This window comes from Nipponia nippon, unplaced genomic scaffold (assembly GCF_047370975.1).
Source record: "Nipponia nippon isolate SJK-2023a ecotype South Korea unplaced genomic scaffold, ASM4737097v1 scaffold_16, whole genome shotgun sequence".
Lineage (NCBI taxonomy): Eukaryota > Metazoa > Chordata > Aves > Pelecaniformes > Threskiornithidae > Nipponia > Nipponia nippon.
Window position 1 is genome coordinate 910,508 of NW_028262332.1, and position 13,785 is coordinate 924,292.

General features: G+C 44.9%; 1 protein-coding gene across 27 annotated transcripts in view; it reads right to left on the bottom strand.

Moving 5' to 3' along the window:
* The window catches only part of EXD3 (exonuclease 3'-5' domain containing 3), a 301,259-nt gene that overhangs the window by 181,934 nt on the left and 105,540 nt on the right, over positions 1 to 13,785 (bottom strand). For all 27 annotated transcript variants that reach the window (XR_015703805.1, XR_015703804.1, XR_015703803.1 and 24 more), the window contains 3 exons: positions 6,477 to 6,530; positions 5,764 to 5,903; positions 4,848 to 4,948 (listed from right to left, as the gene is read on the bottom strand). Coding sequence is in view for 23 of the 27 variants with exons in the window: in XM_087753517.1 (XP_087609643.1) it covers positions 4,848 to 4,948; positions 5,764 to 5,903; positions 6,477 to 6,530 (295 nt within the window). In the remaining 4 variants the exon portion in view is untranslated. The remainder of the gene's footprint in view (positions 1 to 4,847; positions 4,949 to 5,763; positions 5,904 to 6,476; positions 6,531 to 13,785) is intronic.

The following is a 13,785-nucleotide window of genomic DNA, read 5'->3' on the forward strand; positions in this document are numbered from 1 at the left end:
GCCAAACCCAGTGTTCTGTTGGTCGCAGCAAAAGACAACGTCCTAAGCTTTTCAGAACAGGGACCATCCTTCTATTCAGTGTTTGTACAATGGGGTTTTGGGATCATGACTGGGTTGTGGAGCGCTAGTGGAATACAAATGGTATAATACTACGAAAGGACCTCTTTGGGCATGTGTTAACTGTTAACCTGGCAGTTGCACCACAAGAGTGCTTCGTCTGAACTGCATCGCACATCTGGGACTGACTCAGAGGCAAAAAATCCATTCTGCTCTCAGCCGTTAGCAGGGAGTTAATGGTTATTAGCAACACAGAGGAAGTAAAAATGAAATCTATTTGCCACACAGGGTATGAAACCCGCAATCCACGCTTATTTCACTCGTGTAACATCGGTAAGATGTGTCTACTGGGGACATGGTGCAATATGTTTTTAGGTGTGGTGCGTGGCCACCACTCCCAGGTGATACGCAATGCCTCCGCAGCTGGGATGTGGACCCAATCCTCTCTTTACGCTGCCCTGAGAGCTTGACTTCCATTCACAACGAGACTCCTTCACCCTGTCCTGGCAGAACAGAAGGTCCCAGACAAAGCATACTTTGTTTGGGGACAAAGTAAAAGAACCTTTTTTTAATAAAATCAGGGTACCTGAAATGCTAGAGGCTTTTTACTCTGGTATGGCTAAGGGTTGCTGGGGAATCTGATGAGAAGCAAGCTGTGCATTAGTCTCTCAGTGTATTATCAGCTTAGTCCCTAAGTGCGAATTAGTGGAGGGTAGGGCTGGACTCAAGAAAACCTCTTTTTGTTGTAGCCTCAAAGATGCATTAGTGTCTCTCATAAAATGCTCTGTGCCAGTACAGATCAGGGTCAGCGGCCCTCAGAAAGGCAGGTGAAGCAGCAGAAGCCCCAGCCTACCCCCGAACCCCTGAGCTACCTGCTAGCCCTGCTGCCTGGAGGAAGAACAGAGAGCACAGCACAAGGGTTTTGATCTACGCCTCAAGGAAAAAAATGCTCTGGTGTGGTCTTTAGAGATGTGTCTGGATATGATGAATCCATGCTCAGAACTGCAAGGGTGGTGTCTGCTTTTCCAATGAAAAGCTTGGAGCTGCTGGCCAGCTTGTCTTGGTCTGGAGCAGATCATATTCTACTGCCTGTACTTCAGCAGACGAAAGCGTAGCTGGGAAGGTAAGGGCCCCAGGAAGGACCCCGGCATGTTCAGTCCCCTTCTCCTTCAGCACCTTGACTCTGCAGCCACTGCAACCGCAGGAATGGATGGCTCCTATCTTCTGACGGCTGAGCCTGGAGGTTCTGCTCAGTCACGGTGCTATGCAGAGATGTGCTGGTATTTAACACGAGAGCTAAAAAACTCTGAAGGAAAATCACCATGGAAGCAGGGGGGGAACAACCCTTGGAAAGCAAATGGAAAGGAAAGGAATAAGCTTCTGCTCTGTTTTAAGGAGGAAAAGGTAAAAACATTTGAAATTGCCTCCTTCCAAAGGCATGCCCGTAGTTCTGGCAGTCAGTGCTGCCTCTCTAACACCGCATCTTTTGAGAGAGCCTGGTGCAGGCTCCCACGAGTCCCTGCTGGAGCTCTCCCTGCTGACCGCCCTGGATGTGCCGGCAGCTCTGGCAGACCTGAGGGCCTGAGGACAGCGTCTGAGGACAGGGGTGACCTACCTGAGCAGAGGCCCAGGCTGCTGAGCAGCCCTCGTCTGCCCTCTGCTGCCCCAGCACTGAGCGATAGCGCTTCACCTCACAAATCAGTGCTGGGGCCTAACAGGGGAGGTTCACACCAAACCGGAATGAAAGGTTAAACCAAAAGGATAACCTGGTGGTCAAACGAAGAGAAACATTTCTTAGTTTATGCTAAAGTTTTTTGTATGGTAAAAACGTGTTCGTAGCATTCAAAACTTAAGGTGCTCCGCTAATTTATTACACTGCTACAGGACGACGACAACTGTTAACTGTGAGTTCAGCTACCGTCTCTTTTCTATCAACACCACTATTACCTGCTTTATCGTCATACAGGCACTAAGGCCCAACAGACGAGGACAGTTATACTTTTCAGAGTGGTATCATTTCTACCTCATACCCAAGGAATTTTCGATGAAAAACGCCACTGAACTCTGTGGTATGCTGGCTGTGCAAAAACACAACAGAAAATAGACTCAGCCATTTCAAACCTAGGTAGGGTCTGTTCCCTCATCTCTGAGAACTCTTTTGACTGAAACTTGCATTCGTAAATCTAAGTCAATCTCCCAGGGTCTCCAAAGAGCATTAATTAATTACCCTGCAAAAGCTACGGGCTTGTTAAACCAGAGCATACTGACCCACGTGTGAGAAAAGACTCTATAAAACTCAGTTTCCTCAATCACATACCATTTCTGCCCAACTTCTTTCTTCCCCAATAAAGCTAATTAAATGGAATCCACACAGAGTTTATTGGGACACCTTTGGGACTTGGCAGAAAATCTTCCACTTACCATGCCCTGTTTTGTGTGTTAACAGGAATACTGGAATACAGTTCAGAAAAAGTAGAGGTGGACTAATCTAAGACGATGGCTGCTTTTTTCCCTCAAGGTTCCAGATCTTTTTTTATATTGGGCCACCTCCTATCTGGCTCTGAAATTTAAGGCTGGCAGTTCCAAGGAGTGTTTCAAGCCTTAATGGCTGACCAACACCTAAGTTTTGCTTAGCAGTCAGTGAAATTTACTGTGAGTGGATAAGAGCGAGCTCGGGCAGTGAAATACGAAAGTAGATTTGGAACTGCAAGAACTGAGTCACATATGAGTTTGCCTTCTCATACCAAGAGCCCTGTCCTCCTCCAGCCTTTCTCACCGAAACCCACTTCCCTCTTCTGCTGCTGCTCTCAGCCTCTTTCAGCGAGTAGGAGTCATGAGCGAAGGGGAGATAGAAAGCGGCAGAAGACTGCGCCATCGAACGAGCCCACAATCAGGTTGGGTAACAAGAAGTGTGAGTTTTACCTCAGTGCTAGCTTTTGGTGGAGCTGCTCAGAACAAGACAAATGAGGTTGTTTTTTTTTTTTAATCTGTATGTTTTACCCAGCCTGCTTCCTTTTTGTATGCTCTTTCCTCACAGTAAGGTTTACTTCCACTAAAGAATGGAGAAAGAAGACCCAGAAATTCAGAGGAAGGGAGGGGAGAGAGGCGGGAAGAAAAGGAAAGCCATGTTATTCCAGCTGCCACCATTTCCCGATTCAGTTCAAGCAGGACCAGCACTACAGCAGAAATTCCTCTGTAGGCATTCGTCCCTTCCAAAGCATTTCAAAGGAGACTGAGAGGGCCACAGGTTAGCCAAGTGTCAAGTCCTGCTCTGAATTACATGTGATATTACATAAAAAATAAACACCTACTTTCATATATGGGACTATGAGAGTCATCCAACGCTGGTTTTAGCTGCCCCAAATCTGGCAACTTGTCTAAATCAGTAACCCACATCACATCAATAGAGGTGCATAGCCCTCTCTAGCAGGTGACTTCTCCTGCACTGTAGACGCTGCAGTTTGCATGGGACAAACCGCTCTCTGGAAGCGTAGGCAGGAATGGGATCTGCACCTGCCTCAAGGAGCCTCCTCACCAGTGAACATGTTGTGGAGGACCAGCAAGATTTGGCCATTATTATCGGCAGCGACAACATCTGGGGCACCACCACCAGGCCGAGGCACCCTACCATCCCACAGAGAGCACCTGAGATCAGCAGCTACATGCTCCTCTCCGAGATTTTTTTTTTTTTCAAATTTCTCAGGATTTTGCATGTGAACAGTTATATCCTTTCGCCTCTACAGTTAGTGTCATACCCTTGGTGGATCTTTCATGCGGAAAGGGGAACAAGTCAAGTCTCTTTACAGATCATAAAGGACAACACGGCCTACTGACTGACCAACCTTGTAAAGGAGGAAAAATTACTAAAGACTAGTAAACTCCTGGGAAGGTTTTAGATTTTAAATAAATCACCACCCATATGTCTCAGCTTTCACACCAATGTGCTAAGTTTAATTATATTTACTTATCCTCCAAAGAGGGTTGTAAGGATTATCTTATTAACTTTTGAACACCAGTCTGAAGATGTGAAGATTAATATGCAATACAGTGTTGCTGCCAGGTGTAATAAGCCCACAATTTGTGGTTAGAAAACACTTTTCAGTCCAAGAAAAGAGAATTGCATATCTTGGGCTGATGATGGAAAGCTTTCCAGGGTAAAACCTAACGGTGCACTTAAAGGTGTCTGATGCAAGGTCCCAAAGAGAAGAAAAAAAGATCAACAGTCCCCGCTAACAACCAAAGCAAAACAAAGTAGATTTTGTTAGATAACTGGTAGTGAAGAAGATCTATTCAGCGATGTAAAATGTGTTACTTCTCTCGGAAGGCTGCAAGAACCTTAAAATTCCCTACGACCAACTCTAGTTTATGTAAAGAATACAAAGGGCTGTGAGGCTCCTGCTTCCCAAGGGTTATCTCTTCCCAGCGGACGGACCCATAACTCAAGAAAGCAGATCCCCAGATGAATAATGACTTGCCTCTTATGTGAGTGGAATGGAGTCATAACTCAAAGTTGACCATCATGTGTTTATGTAGAGCCATTCTGGGGTCAAGATTTACTTCATATCATGGAAGAAGCAGTCTATCAGTCACAAGCACTTCATTCTTCGACAGCACAAAGTGATAATTCCCATAACTTACCAGCTTTGTTTTTCAATATCATTAATTAAACCCTGAAACTCCCCATGATAAATTAGAGCAGAGATTCCTTGCTGAACATGGAAGAAGACAAATTGACTTCATCTGTTCTTTATTGGTGAGATAACTCCACAATGTGTTGCAATATCACATACCTGGATCTACGTTAAATCGGTCTAGGAGCCTGAAGACCAGCTTGCTTAGCATTTTGCGGTTAAATTTATCTGGTTTGTACCTGGACAGGCCTTGATATTGTCTGTAAGCAAATAAACAAAATCAGAAAGAAACATCTGTGGAATCACCTAAAGTATGTTTCCCAAATAGTAGATATTTAACAGTAGAGGTATTAGGGTTTGCTAGGTGTTGGTAAGAACCGTCCCCTACCTTTCCCGAGTTACAGCAACAAGCCAACAATGCAACCACACAAATTTCCCAGTCAATGACTGAAGCAAGTCGAGAGGCTTATTTTAAAAAAAGAGAAAGCGAGCAATTCCCTCGTCTTTTTTCAGAAATAAGACTGCAACTATTGCATCTACGCTGCGAGTTTGACTGTACTGTTGGCTTTGTGACTGACAGGAGCTATTCTAGTGAGAGGCAATTTATAAATTAAAACACACACGACTATTTCACGAGCACATGAAGGTTAACCACTTGCATCTCTTGTTTTTCTGCCGCTTCATCACAGTATTATCTTCCTGCAAAACCTGTACAACCGATACTGAAACTCAGCCTTGTCTGCAGCAAAGCACAAGAGTCTGATTGCTACAACCTCCTGGAGGAAGCTTTGGTAGGGTTATATCGCTAAGAGCTACTGCACAGGTTGCATTTCAGACTCCGCTCTCCTGGCAGGAACTGAGCATCTGTCAGTAGGAATGCTACCTTTGTCTTACGGGCTGAGGCCTTTGAGGAGACTCTGGCACAGACACCAGGATTTCCCCTTTCTCAGCTGAAAAGTAAATATATTGCACTCCATTATGCTGAGAAACGACCTTAGATAGACAACCAGAGAACATGCTGTCCTCTGACAGCAAGTTGGCCCCAGATGTTTAGAAAGTCAACAAGCGTTTCTACCTTGTGATGTCTCTGATATTAAAACCAGGTTCACACCACGTGTCTAGGATCTGCAAGAGCTTGCTCTGGAGCTCCGGATATTCTCCCACATAATCTTCCACCAAGTTCATTTTATCTTGGAGCAGTAGCGGCGTACACATCTAGGAGAAGAAATGACATTTAAAGCACTGTGCCCTGCCTTTGTTCACTGTGTTCCGCGGGCTGAGCGCGGCAGCATGGAAGAGGTCCATGACGCCGCAGACTGAAACCTGGCAGAGGGGCGTCCCGTTCCCTGCGGCCCAGGCATGGCGAGCGAGTCGCAAACCCCTGCTTAATCAACCAGTGCTGCCTAAAAGAGCGATGTGACATTTTCGAGACAAATATTAGCCAACACAAATGACGTGACATTTTCAACACAAATATTAGCACAGCTTCAAAACAGCAAAAGCACTAAACTCCATCGTAGTGATAACCATCTGCCAAGAACACAGCTAGGGTTTTTTATAACAGTGGCTGCAGGTAGAAAAACAGCCCAGTAAGCTGTAATGGGGTCAAACAAAACACGCTCTGGCACTTCCCTCGAGGTAAAGGTACATCAGCAACGCAGCAGTTACTTCTCGGGAACAAAGCAGAGCCTCAAGTGAAAGGCAGCACAACTTGGAGGGCCTTGATGGATCTCCTGCTTAACAAAAATGGATCTGATGACAGAGAAGCCTGCAGAGGAAGTGACTCACCTTCTCCACATCTTGATCTGGCTGTAATTTTAGCTTAATACTCAGTATGGCTGCCTAGAAAATACAAAAAAAGTTGTGTATTTAGGAAAACACCACCACAGCGGATAAATGGGCATTATTCCGAAGCAAAGTATATATGCTATTGCACAAATTTTTAATGTGTTAATTATTTCTGTTACGTTTTCAAGTACAATTCATATAAACATTTGGCCACATACATTCCACTTAGAAATGCACAAGAAGACTCCTGGCAGAGCTGCGTATTCCGAGCAGCAGCATACCCCGGAGCAAAAATTAAAGATCAAGCTGTCTGGCAGAAAGAGAGCGAGCGAGCAAAAGTGAAGTGCTTGGACAAGATCAGCTCAGATGGATATTTTCTATCGATATAATTGTAAAAAACACCTGACCCACCGCACCTTTCTGAGTTAACTTTATCCATCTTGCTGTGCCTTTTGAATTTGGTAAAATGGTTGCATTTTGTGAAAGCAACTCAAGACCTAAAAGACCCTGAAATCAAGAGGGCTTAGTTTTTATAATTTCTGCGTAGCTCCACACCCCTGAAAGTGCTAAGGTTCACCACAGTCAGAAAGACGGTAAGAACTGTGTTTTTCCCTTTTGTGACCACTACAAATCTTTGATAAGCCAAGACCGGCCGCGTTCACAAATGAACTCCAAATCGGTATCTTCTGCAGAGGAGGAACCTCTGCTGCGGCGCAGCGCCGTAACTCAGGCTGCGAGAAGAACTGGTTCAGCCACCGTCTCTCCTGCCCCAGCCTGGGGATTACAGAAACGTATGGAGATCTAACTGTGCATTGCTTGGGAGGCATATACACTAATTAGGATTTTAAGCAGTTAGTAGTGCCTAATTTCTGTAGTGTGTGAGAATACTTGGATCTCAAATACAGAATAAGCATATAATGGCTTTCTTTAATACAGTGTATTGTTCCAGTAAATGGAGGAATAAGAGCAAGGAGCCTTCTCCCGCAGTTATGTGTTAGTACTGACGTAACTGTGAGCGAGGTAACAAGGAGGTTTTACATGAAGTGTCCTTCTAATTACTTTGCAAAGTCAGGCTGGATTTTCCAAAACGGTTGGAAACAGCGTTTGAAAACACGACGGCTCTGCCCCTACCGCAGCATGCACGCAATGCTAAGCAACAACAGGACGGAGTACGTAACGACCCGAGTGCACCAATGCCCGTTTATTCAGATGAGGATAAAAACAGTACAGCAGGGCTTAGAGGAAACACTCTTATCTTCAACGGGTTTCTCTGCTGTCCGTGATTGATTTTGCTTTGAGAGAAAGATCATGAAAATGATGGATTTGTTTGTCAAAATAGTTGCATTTTAGAACCGTGTTATTTGTTCGAATATGTAAACAAACATAATCCAGTAAAAAATGTGCATTCCCCCCAAGCAAACACAAACTTCACCTGCATGAAACCTTTATAGAATAATTTAACCAGAAAAATAACCTCAGTGGGGGTAGGAGCACACCCTGAAACACATTTTCTGTGATCTCTCCTAGCATTCAAATGACGCCTCAGCTGAACTTGGCACTGGAAGCACATGTTCTGCAGACCCAGCCAAGCAACGCAGCCAAAACCTACCAGCTCATCCAAGCATTGCTCACAGCAAAAGCTGGGGATTACGTTACCTTCTGGGAAATTCATGCGTGTAGTTCATCCACTGCATCAGAGACTGAGTGTACAAGAGCAGACAACCAACACACACCATGTAAGTTCAGTCTTACTGTCCAGAAAGAGCAGAGATACCCAGTTATCGTGGGAAAACTTTTTTTTTTCCCCTGTTTGTTTTGTTTTGGGTTTGGTTTTGGGGGGTTTGGGTTTTTTGGGGTGTTGTTTTTTTTAACACAAAACGAACGCTGCGTCACTGGCAGTCCAGGCTTCATCCCCAAAAGAGAAATCAACAGCAGAGCTTTAAGCGACACAAGCAGGAACTAACATTCATGCAGTGACTGCATGCTACAAACCAGACAGCGAACAGAAAGGCACGCTATCATTTCTCAGTCCAGCTAAATCTTCAACCAAATCTCCCTCTTACTCCAGACTTTATAACGATTCCACCTGTTTAGAGGCCAATGTGCTTCTCTGCTCCACAAGCACTTTTCTCTCAAATTATCAGATTAACATCACAAAGTTCAAGCTGAGTAATTATGCTCAACTTGCACACCAGCTGAAGGTTGCGACTTCTGTTTTGGATCTGAAGAAGGGGTTTGGGTCTCCAAACTTTGGCAGCTGGTTTTATTTTCCTCCCAGCTATCTGTTTGCTGAATTAAAAAAAAAAAGACTTGCAACTCTCAAAATCTTGTTTCGCCGTTTGATCTCATTAGTACCTTTTATTAAACAAGTAATCCGTTAGTTTTAACATGCAAGCATGCAATGGTTTCCCTAATAGCTTTTTAACGTTCACATGCATGCTCAGATTAACCTAATCACAGAACTGTTATCAAAATGGCATAGTTTTATCTCCATCTCTATTAACCATATGGGTGACTTAATCAGATGAACACGCGCCGTGTCAGGTTAGGTCTTCCTCTTTTACTGGACGTGTATTCTACCCTGTACCAAAGGGCGTAGAGCAACGAATATTCCTTTAGCCAAAGCGTGGGGAGACGTTGCCTTCCAGCCCCCGCTGCGGCAGCCCCAGCTCACACCACCACCGCTGCTGCGGGTCAGAGGGACTTCGGGCAAATCACACAAGGTTGGGGTTTAGCATCACTTTAACATCACCCAGCCAAAGCCGGTGACGGAGCAGTCGGACAAACTGCGCTGCTGGCAGAAACTTCGCGCAGTGGGGAACGCTGTCAGCGGCGGGGCAGCGGCCTCGTCCGTGCACAAAGCCCAACGGGGAAGGAGACGCGTGACCTGGGTCCTAGGGACAAACAACCAGGCTGGATTGCAGGGTGTAGTTACATGGGCTGGCTGGCTGAACTGCGAGGACAACCGAGATAAAATCAGCGCGTTTACAATAGGAATAATAAGAGAAGAGATATGAGTAACTGTAATAAAGATGAAAGTGTTTGGCAGCTGTGTCTGTGGTCTCAACTTCGAGCTATTTTAAGGTTTTGTTTTGTTATTATCATGTTTTGAATTGTTTCACTCCACAAACAAGTTTTGTGTAAAACGACCCTATTTTTAACAGTCTGTTTGTAGATGATAAGATCTCCAGAGAAGCAACACCTCATTCGCAGGCTCATTTTGTAGTTAGAAAACAAACGCTTTAATTAGGCAGACAGCCTGCTGTAACTGAGATGGTGAGAATCCCCCTCCCCACCCAAGAAACACGCATTTCCCATCTGCGGCGCTGCACGCTCCAAGCTGCGCTGGAAGAGGGGCCGGGGTAGCTGGAAGCTTGCAATCGTGTTAATCCAACTGCGGATCCTCAGACTCAGGTTGGATCAGCAGGGCAACAAAAGTCCTGAGCAGCAAATACCTCCCCGGCTTCACCAGCTGATCAGTAAGAGCAAAAAACCCAGCTACGACGCGGGAACGTGGAAAAGCTCTGGTGAACGCTAACATATTGTCAGCTTTTCAGGGTCTACTCGTCGTCCCTCAAACTATAAAGAGAAGGTGTTATAGTCCTGACTGGTGGCACAAGGGGCCTTTTCACAAAAATACATTTCATACATAGAGAGTTTCTAGCAGGTAATGTAATAACAGCAAAGAATTAGCATTATTAGCATTATTGCTACACATAAAAGTGTTTAACCTATACTAAAACCCTCCTGCCCCAGATCCTAACAGAAATATGGGAAAGGTTGATCCCAGGCTTGCCTTGTGTCCCCCAAGCGTATACGGGACAAGCGCATGATGAAGCCACTGCTTAGTACAGGAGGAAAGGTGACGACCCATTGCCTGATTCAAATCCCATCAAAGTTCGTGAGTCTTCTCATTGTCCTCGGGCAGCTCCGAGTCATTCTTTGATTTAATTACGGGGAAAGCAAAAGTCATATTTGGACATTTTGTAGTAGTTTTGTTTCCCAAGGTTAAACACCTGAAAATGTAGCGAAGGAGGGTTGGATGAGGATGGGGAAGAATTCAAAGCTGGGCAATACGACATTCAATTCTATCTACAATGCGTGTAGGTGCATTGACCATAGGATGGGGGAAGTTACCCAAATCTGACGCATTCAGGCCAAGCCACGAGCACCAGACCACTCTTCCAGTCATGCGACTGCAAAAACAAGAGTATGGGAAAATGGGGGTGTTTTGAAGTGAACACACAAGCCCAGAGCACCCTGCACCAATACCTGATCCTCTCTACTTGTTTTGAAAGCAATTGGCTCCCTCTCATCTAAAAATGACTATTCTTTCCATATACAGTACGAAGCGCAGGAAGCCACACAAGATCTTATCTGCAAGGGCATGTGCACTTGGGTGGTGTCTACACTGACAATTTAGGCAATTTTCCCACGGTGGGGTTAGCATCAGAGGAATAACCTTTTTCTGGTAGCACTGCTTGGAGTGATCGTGCAGGACAGACACAAATGGTTTCTGATGACTCCTGCATTACTTAGCTCTGCTGCAAGCAAGTTGGGACAACACAAAGGTGAATATGCCTGTGCCTGACTTAGTGGAGTATTTCTGAACCAAGGGCGAAGGAATTTCTGAAAACCCATAGAACAGACCAAACAACAGAACAAGACTTTGCAGAGGAGGATCCAACATCAACTCTAAGAAAATCACAGTGATCAAAGCCTGGATACATAATAATGGTAGAAATAATTGAGTAAAGGGCACACCACGTATTAATCATTGGGAACATCTGTTTCGTGTTTTGGAATCACTCATTTCAAACTTGCGGCTAATCAGCTTTGCTCAGACTCTCAGAGGGCATCGCTGCACAGTGTATGACATCAGGTTAGAGGTTTAATTACTTCCTGCTTAAAGAGCATACAATGTACACAGCTGTCTTCAGGAAGATCTTCAGAAACAAGGAAAACATGAGATTTCCCAGGTCCACTTTCCAGAGAGCATGCACATACTTTATAAGGAGCGAGACCGTCAAAATGAAGTAGTGACAGGTTACTCATATCTAAAGAATTTGAGGTAGAGGGAGAGAAGTAAAAGTCGAGGTTGGAATACGTGTGTGCACAGGTGAAGGGAAGAGGGAACTGAAACGAACGCTTCTGGGATTTGTCTTCCTCAGGTCACTCAAAGCAGTTTGAAACCTGGTTTAACTGGGCAGTGCATCCTCACAACTGGGTGCTCCTCCAGCACCGCCCAAGTTTCCTGCGCACACAGGCCTCCCACCTTCACCGGATCCTCCAGACGCAGGCTCTCTGTACGGCTAGATCTGCTGCACACCCACACCTCTGCTCCAAGAGCCCCCCTGCTTGACGAGACCCCAGAAATGCCGGCAGCAGGAGCAGAATACTACCATCTGAATTATGATTTCCCAGCGACACCCAAGCTCCTTCCCAACCACTCCACCAGACAGAAGCCAACAGCAGAGGCGGCTCCAGAAGACGCGGTGTTTGGGAGCAGGCGGCAGAGTGGTCCATGGCCCGCAGGTTGGCTACCTCTCTTCTGGAGTGGCATGAATCTAGCAGGCAACGTGCCATTAAAACTGTCCCTTAGCAGTAGATTAAGTTAATAGGAAAAAGGGGTTGAGACTGACATCATCATCTTGACATGAGAAACATCCTCTGTAACCTTGTTTTTCTTATCAATTATTATTTTTAGTTTAAAAGAAACAAGGAAATTCAAACGCACACACTTCAAAATACAGTCAGAGTTGAACAAGCCTTTGTAATTAAGGTGGTGAATGGGGGAAAGAAGCAATATCAGAGACATTTTCACTGTCCTAAGAACAGCTCAAAAAAGTCAGAGTGAAGAAATCCAAAATCTGAATATCCGTTAATGTGCTCAATCAATCTTAACACTGTATTGACAGATTTGCAAAAATACACCATGCGTACTCAAGCACCACGTTTGAAGCAGGACGACAAACAGTGACATCTCTGAATCAGTGTTCAAACCACCACTACACTGAAAATTGAAGGTCATGTTGGTGATTGAACTATGCATTTCTACACCTTAGCATATTTGTATTCCTTTAGGTTTAACTCTTTGGTCAACCATCCTTTCTACCTAATTAATAAATTACTTCTGTAGTTGTATGAATTGCTGACAAAAACTTTGATTTCTGTGTCTACAGAGCTTTTTCTCTGGGTACTCCAAGTTATTTTATGACAAATTTTAACAACTGAATTTTAATAGGTAATCCACATTATCTTAATTGAAAGAGCAAACATTAACGGAATTTAACATGTATAATCAACCTTCATTATTTGTAGACATTAATGGATGAAACATTAGTAGAAAAAATACACTCTGCTTTTGAAAACAGAGAAATCTGGATGGACAACAACCAAAAAACCTGTTAAAAATGAAATACTCCCTGTCCCCCTAACAGCTTGGTCCAATATTCTTGTTTAAGAACCAAACCGATGAAGGGGAGAAAAACGCCGCTCGTCACTGAGGCAGAGAAGTCGGAGTGGGAGCTCTCTCAGGCCCAAGAATATTTCTGGTTGTCAGAGGCTAAAAAGATTATTTATTGTTTCCTTCCTAAACCCAGCTCCACTGCCACCTGTTCAGAATTTACTATAAAGCTGTTAAACAAGACGAGAACTTTGATGCTGACTGTGAAAACAAGTTTCACTGTATCTGACCCGAGCAGCACTCACTGCTGATCCAGAAGCAAAGGAATTTGATTTTTTTTTTCTTTAAGCACAGCTATCTTTTTACCTTTATAAGCTGTTTAAAAAAATGTAAATAAAATAACTCGGTGGACAATAGAGGGCATTCATCCCACAGAAAGACAGCCGCCACCCTTAGACATGAAATATCGCAGCACATTAAGTCATGAGACCCCGCTAATCAAAGCTGACAGGGCCCTGAATGTGATTTCTGCTGAGACTTAGCGATATCATGGGGCACTGAAGCATGCACAGCCTGCCAGACTGCCCCTGTTCATGTGACAATGGCTTTTATTCCCGAAAGGGGCCTGCGAGTGACAAGAGTCCCCTTTGTCTTTGGGCTCCCGCATTCGCGGTGCAAGAGAGGTTCATTCAACCAGCCCCAGACACTCTTTGAAAGGCTGAAGTGTAACATAAGATGACCATGAAACACTAGCTTGCCTTCTGCCTACCCCTCATTCTTCTCAAGCACAGCCTGGCCTATTCAGGGCCTCTCACAGACTCGCTCGCACTGCATTACCCCCGGTCTGCTGAATCCCCGCATTGTCCCGGCCCCACCAGCAGCCATCGCCCTTCCCACAAAGCC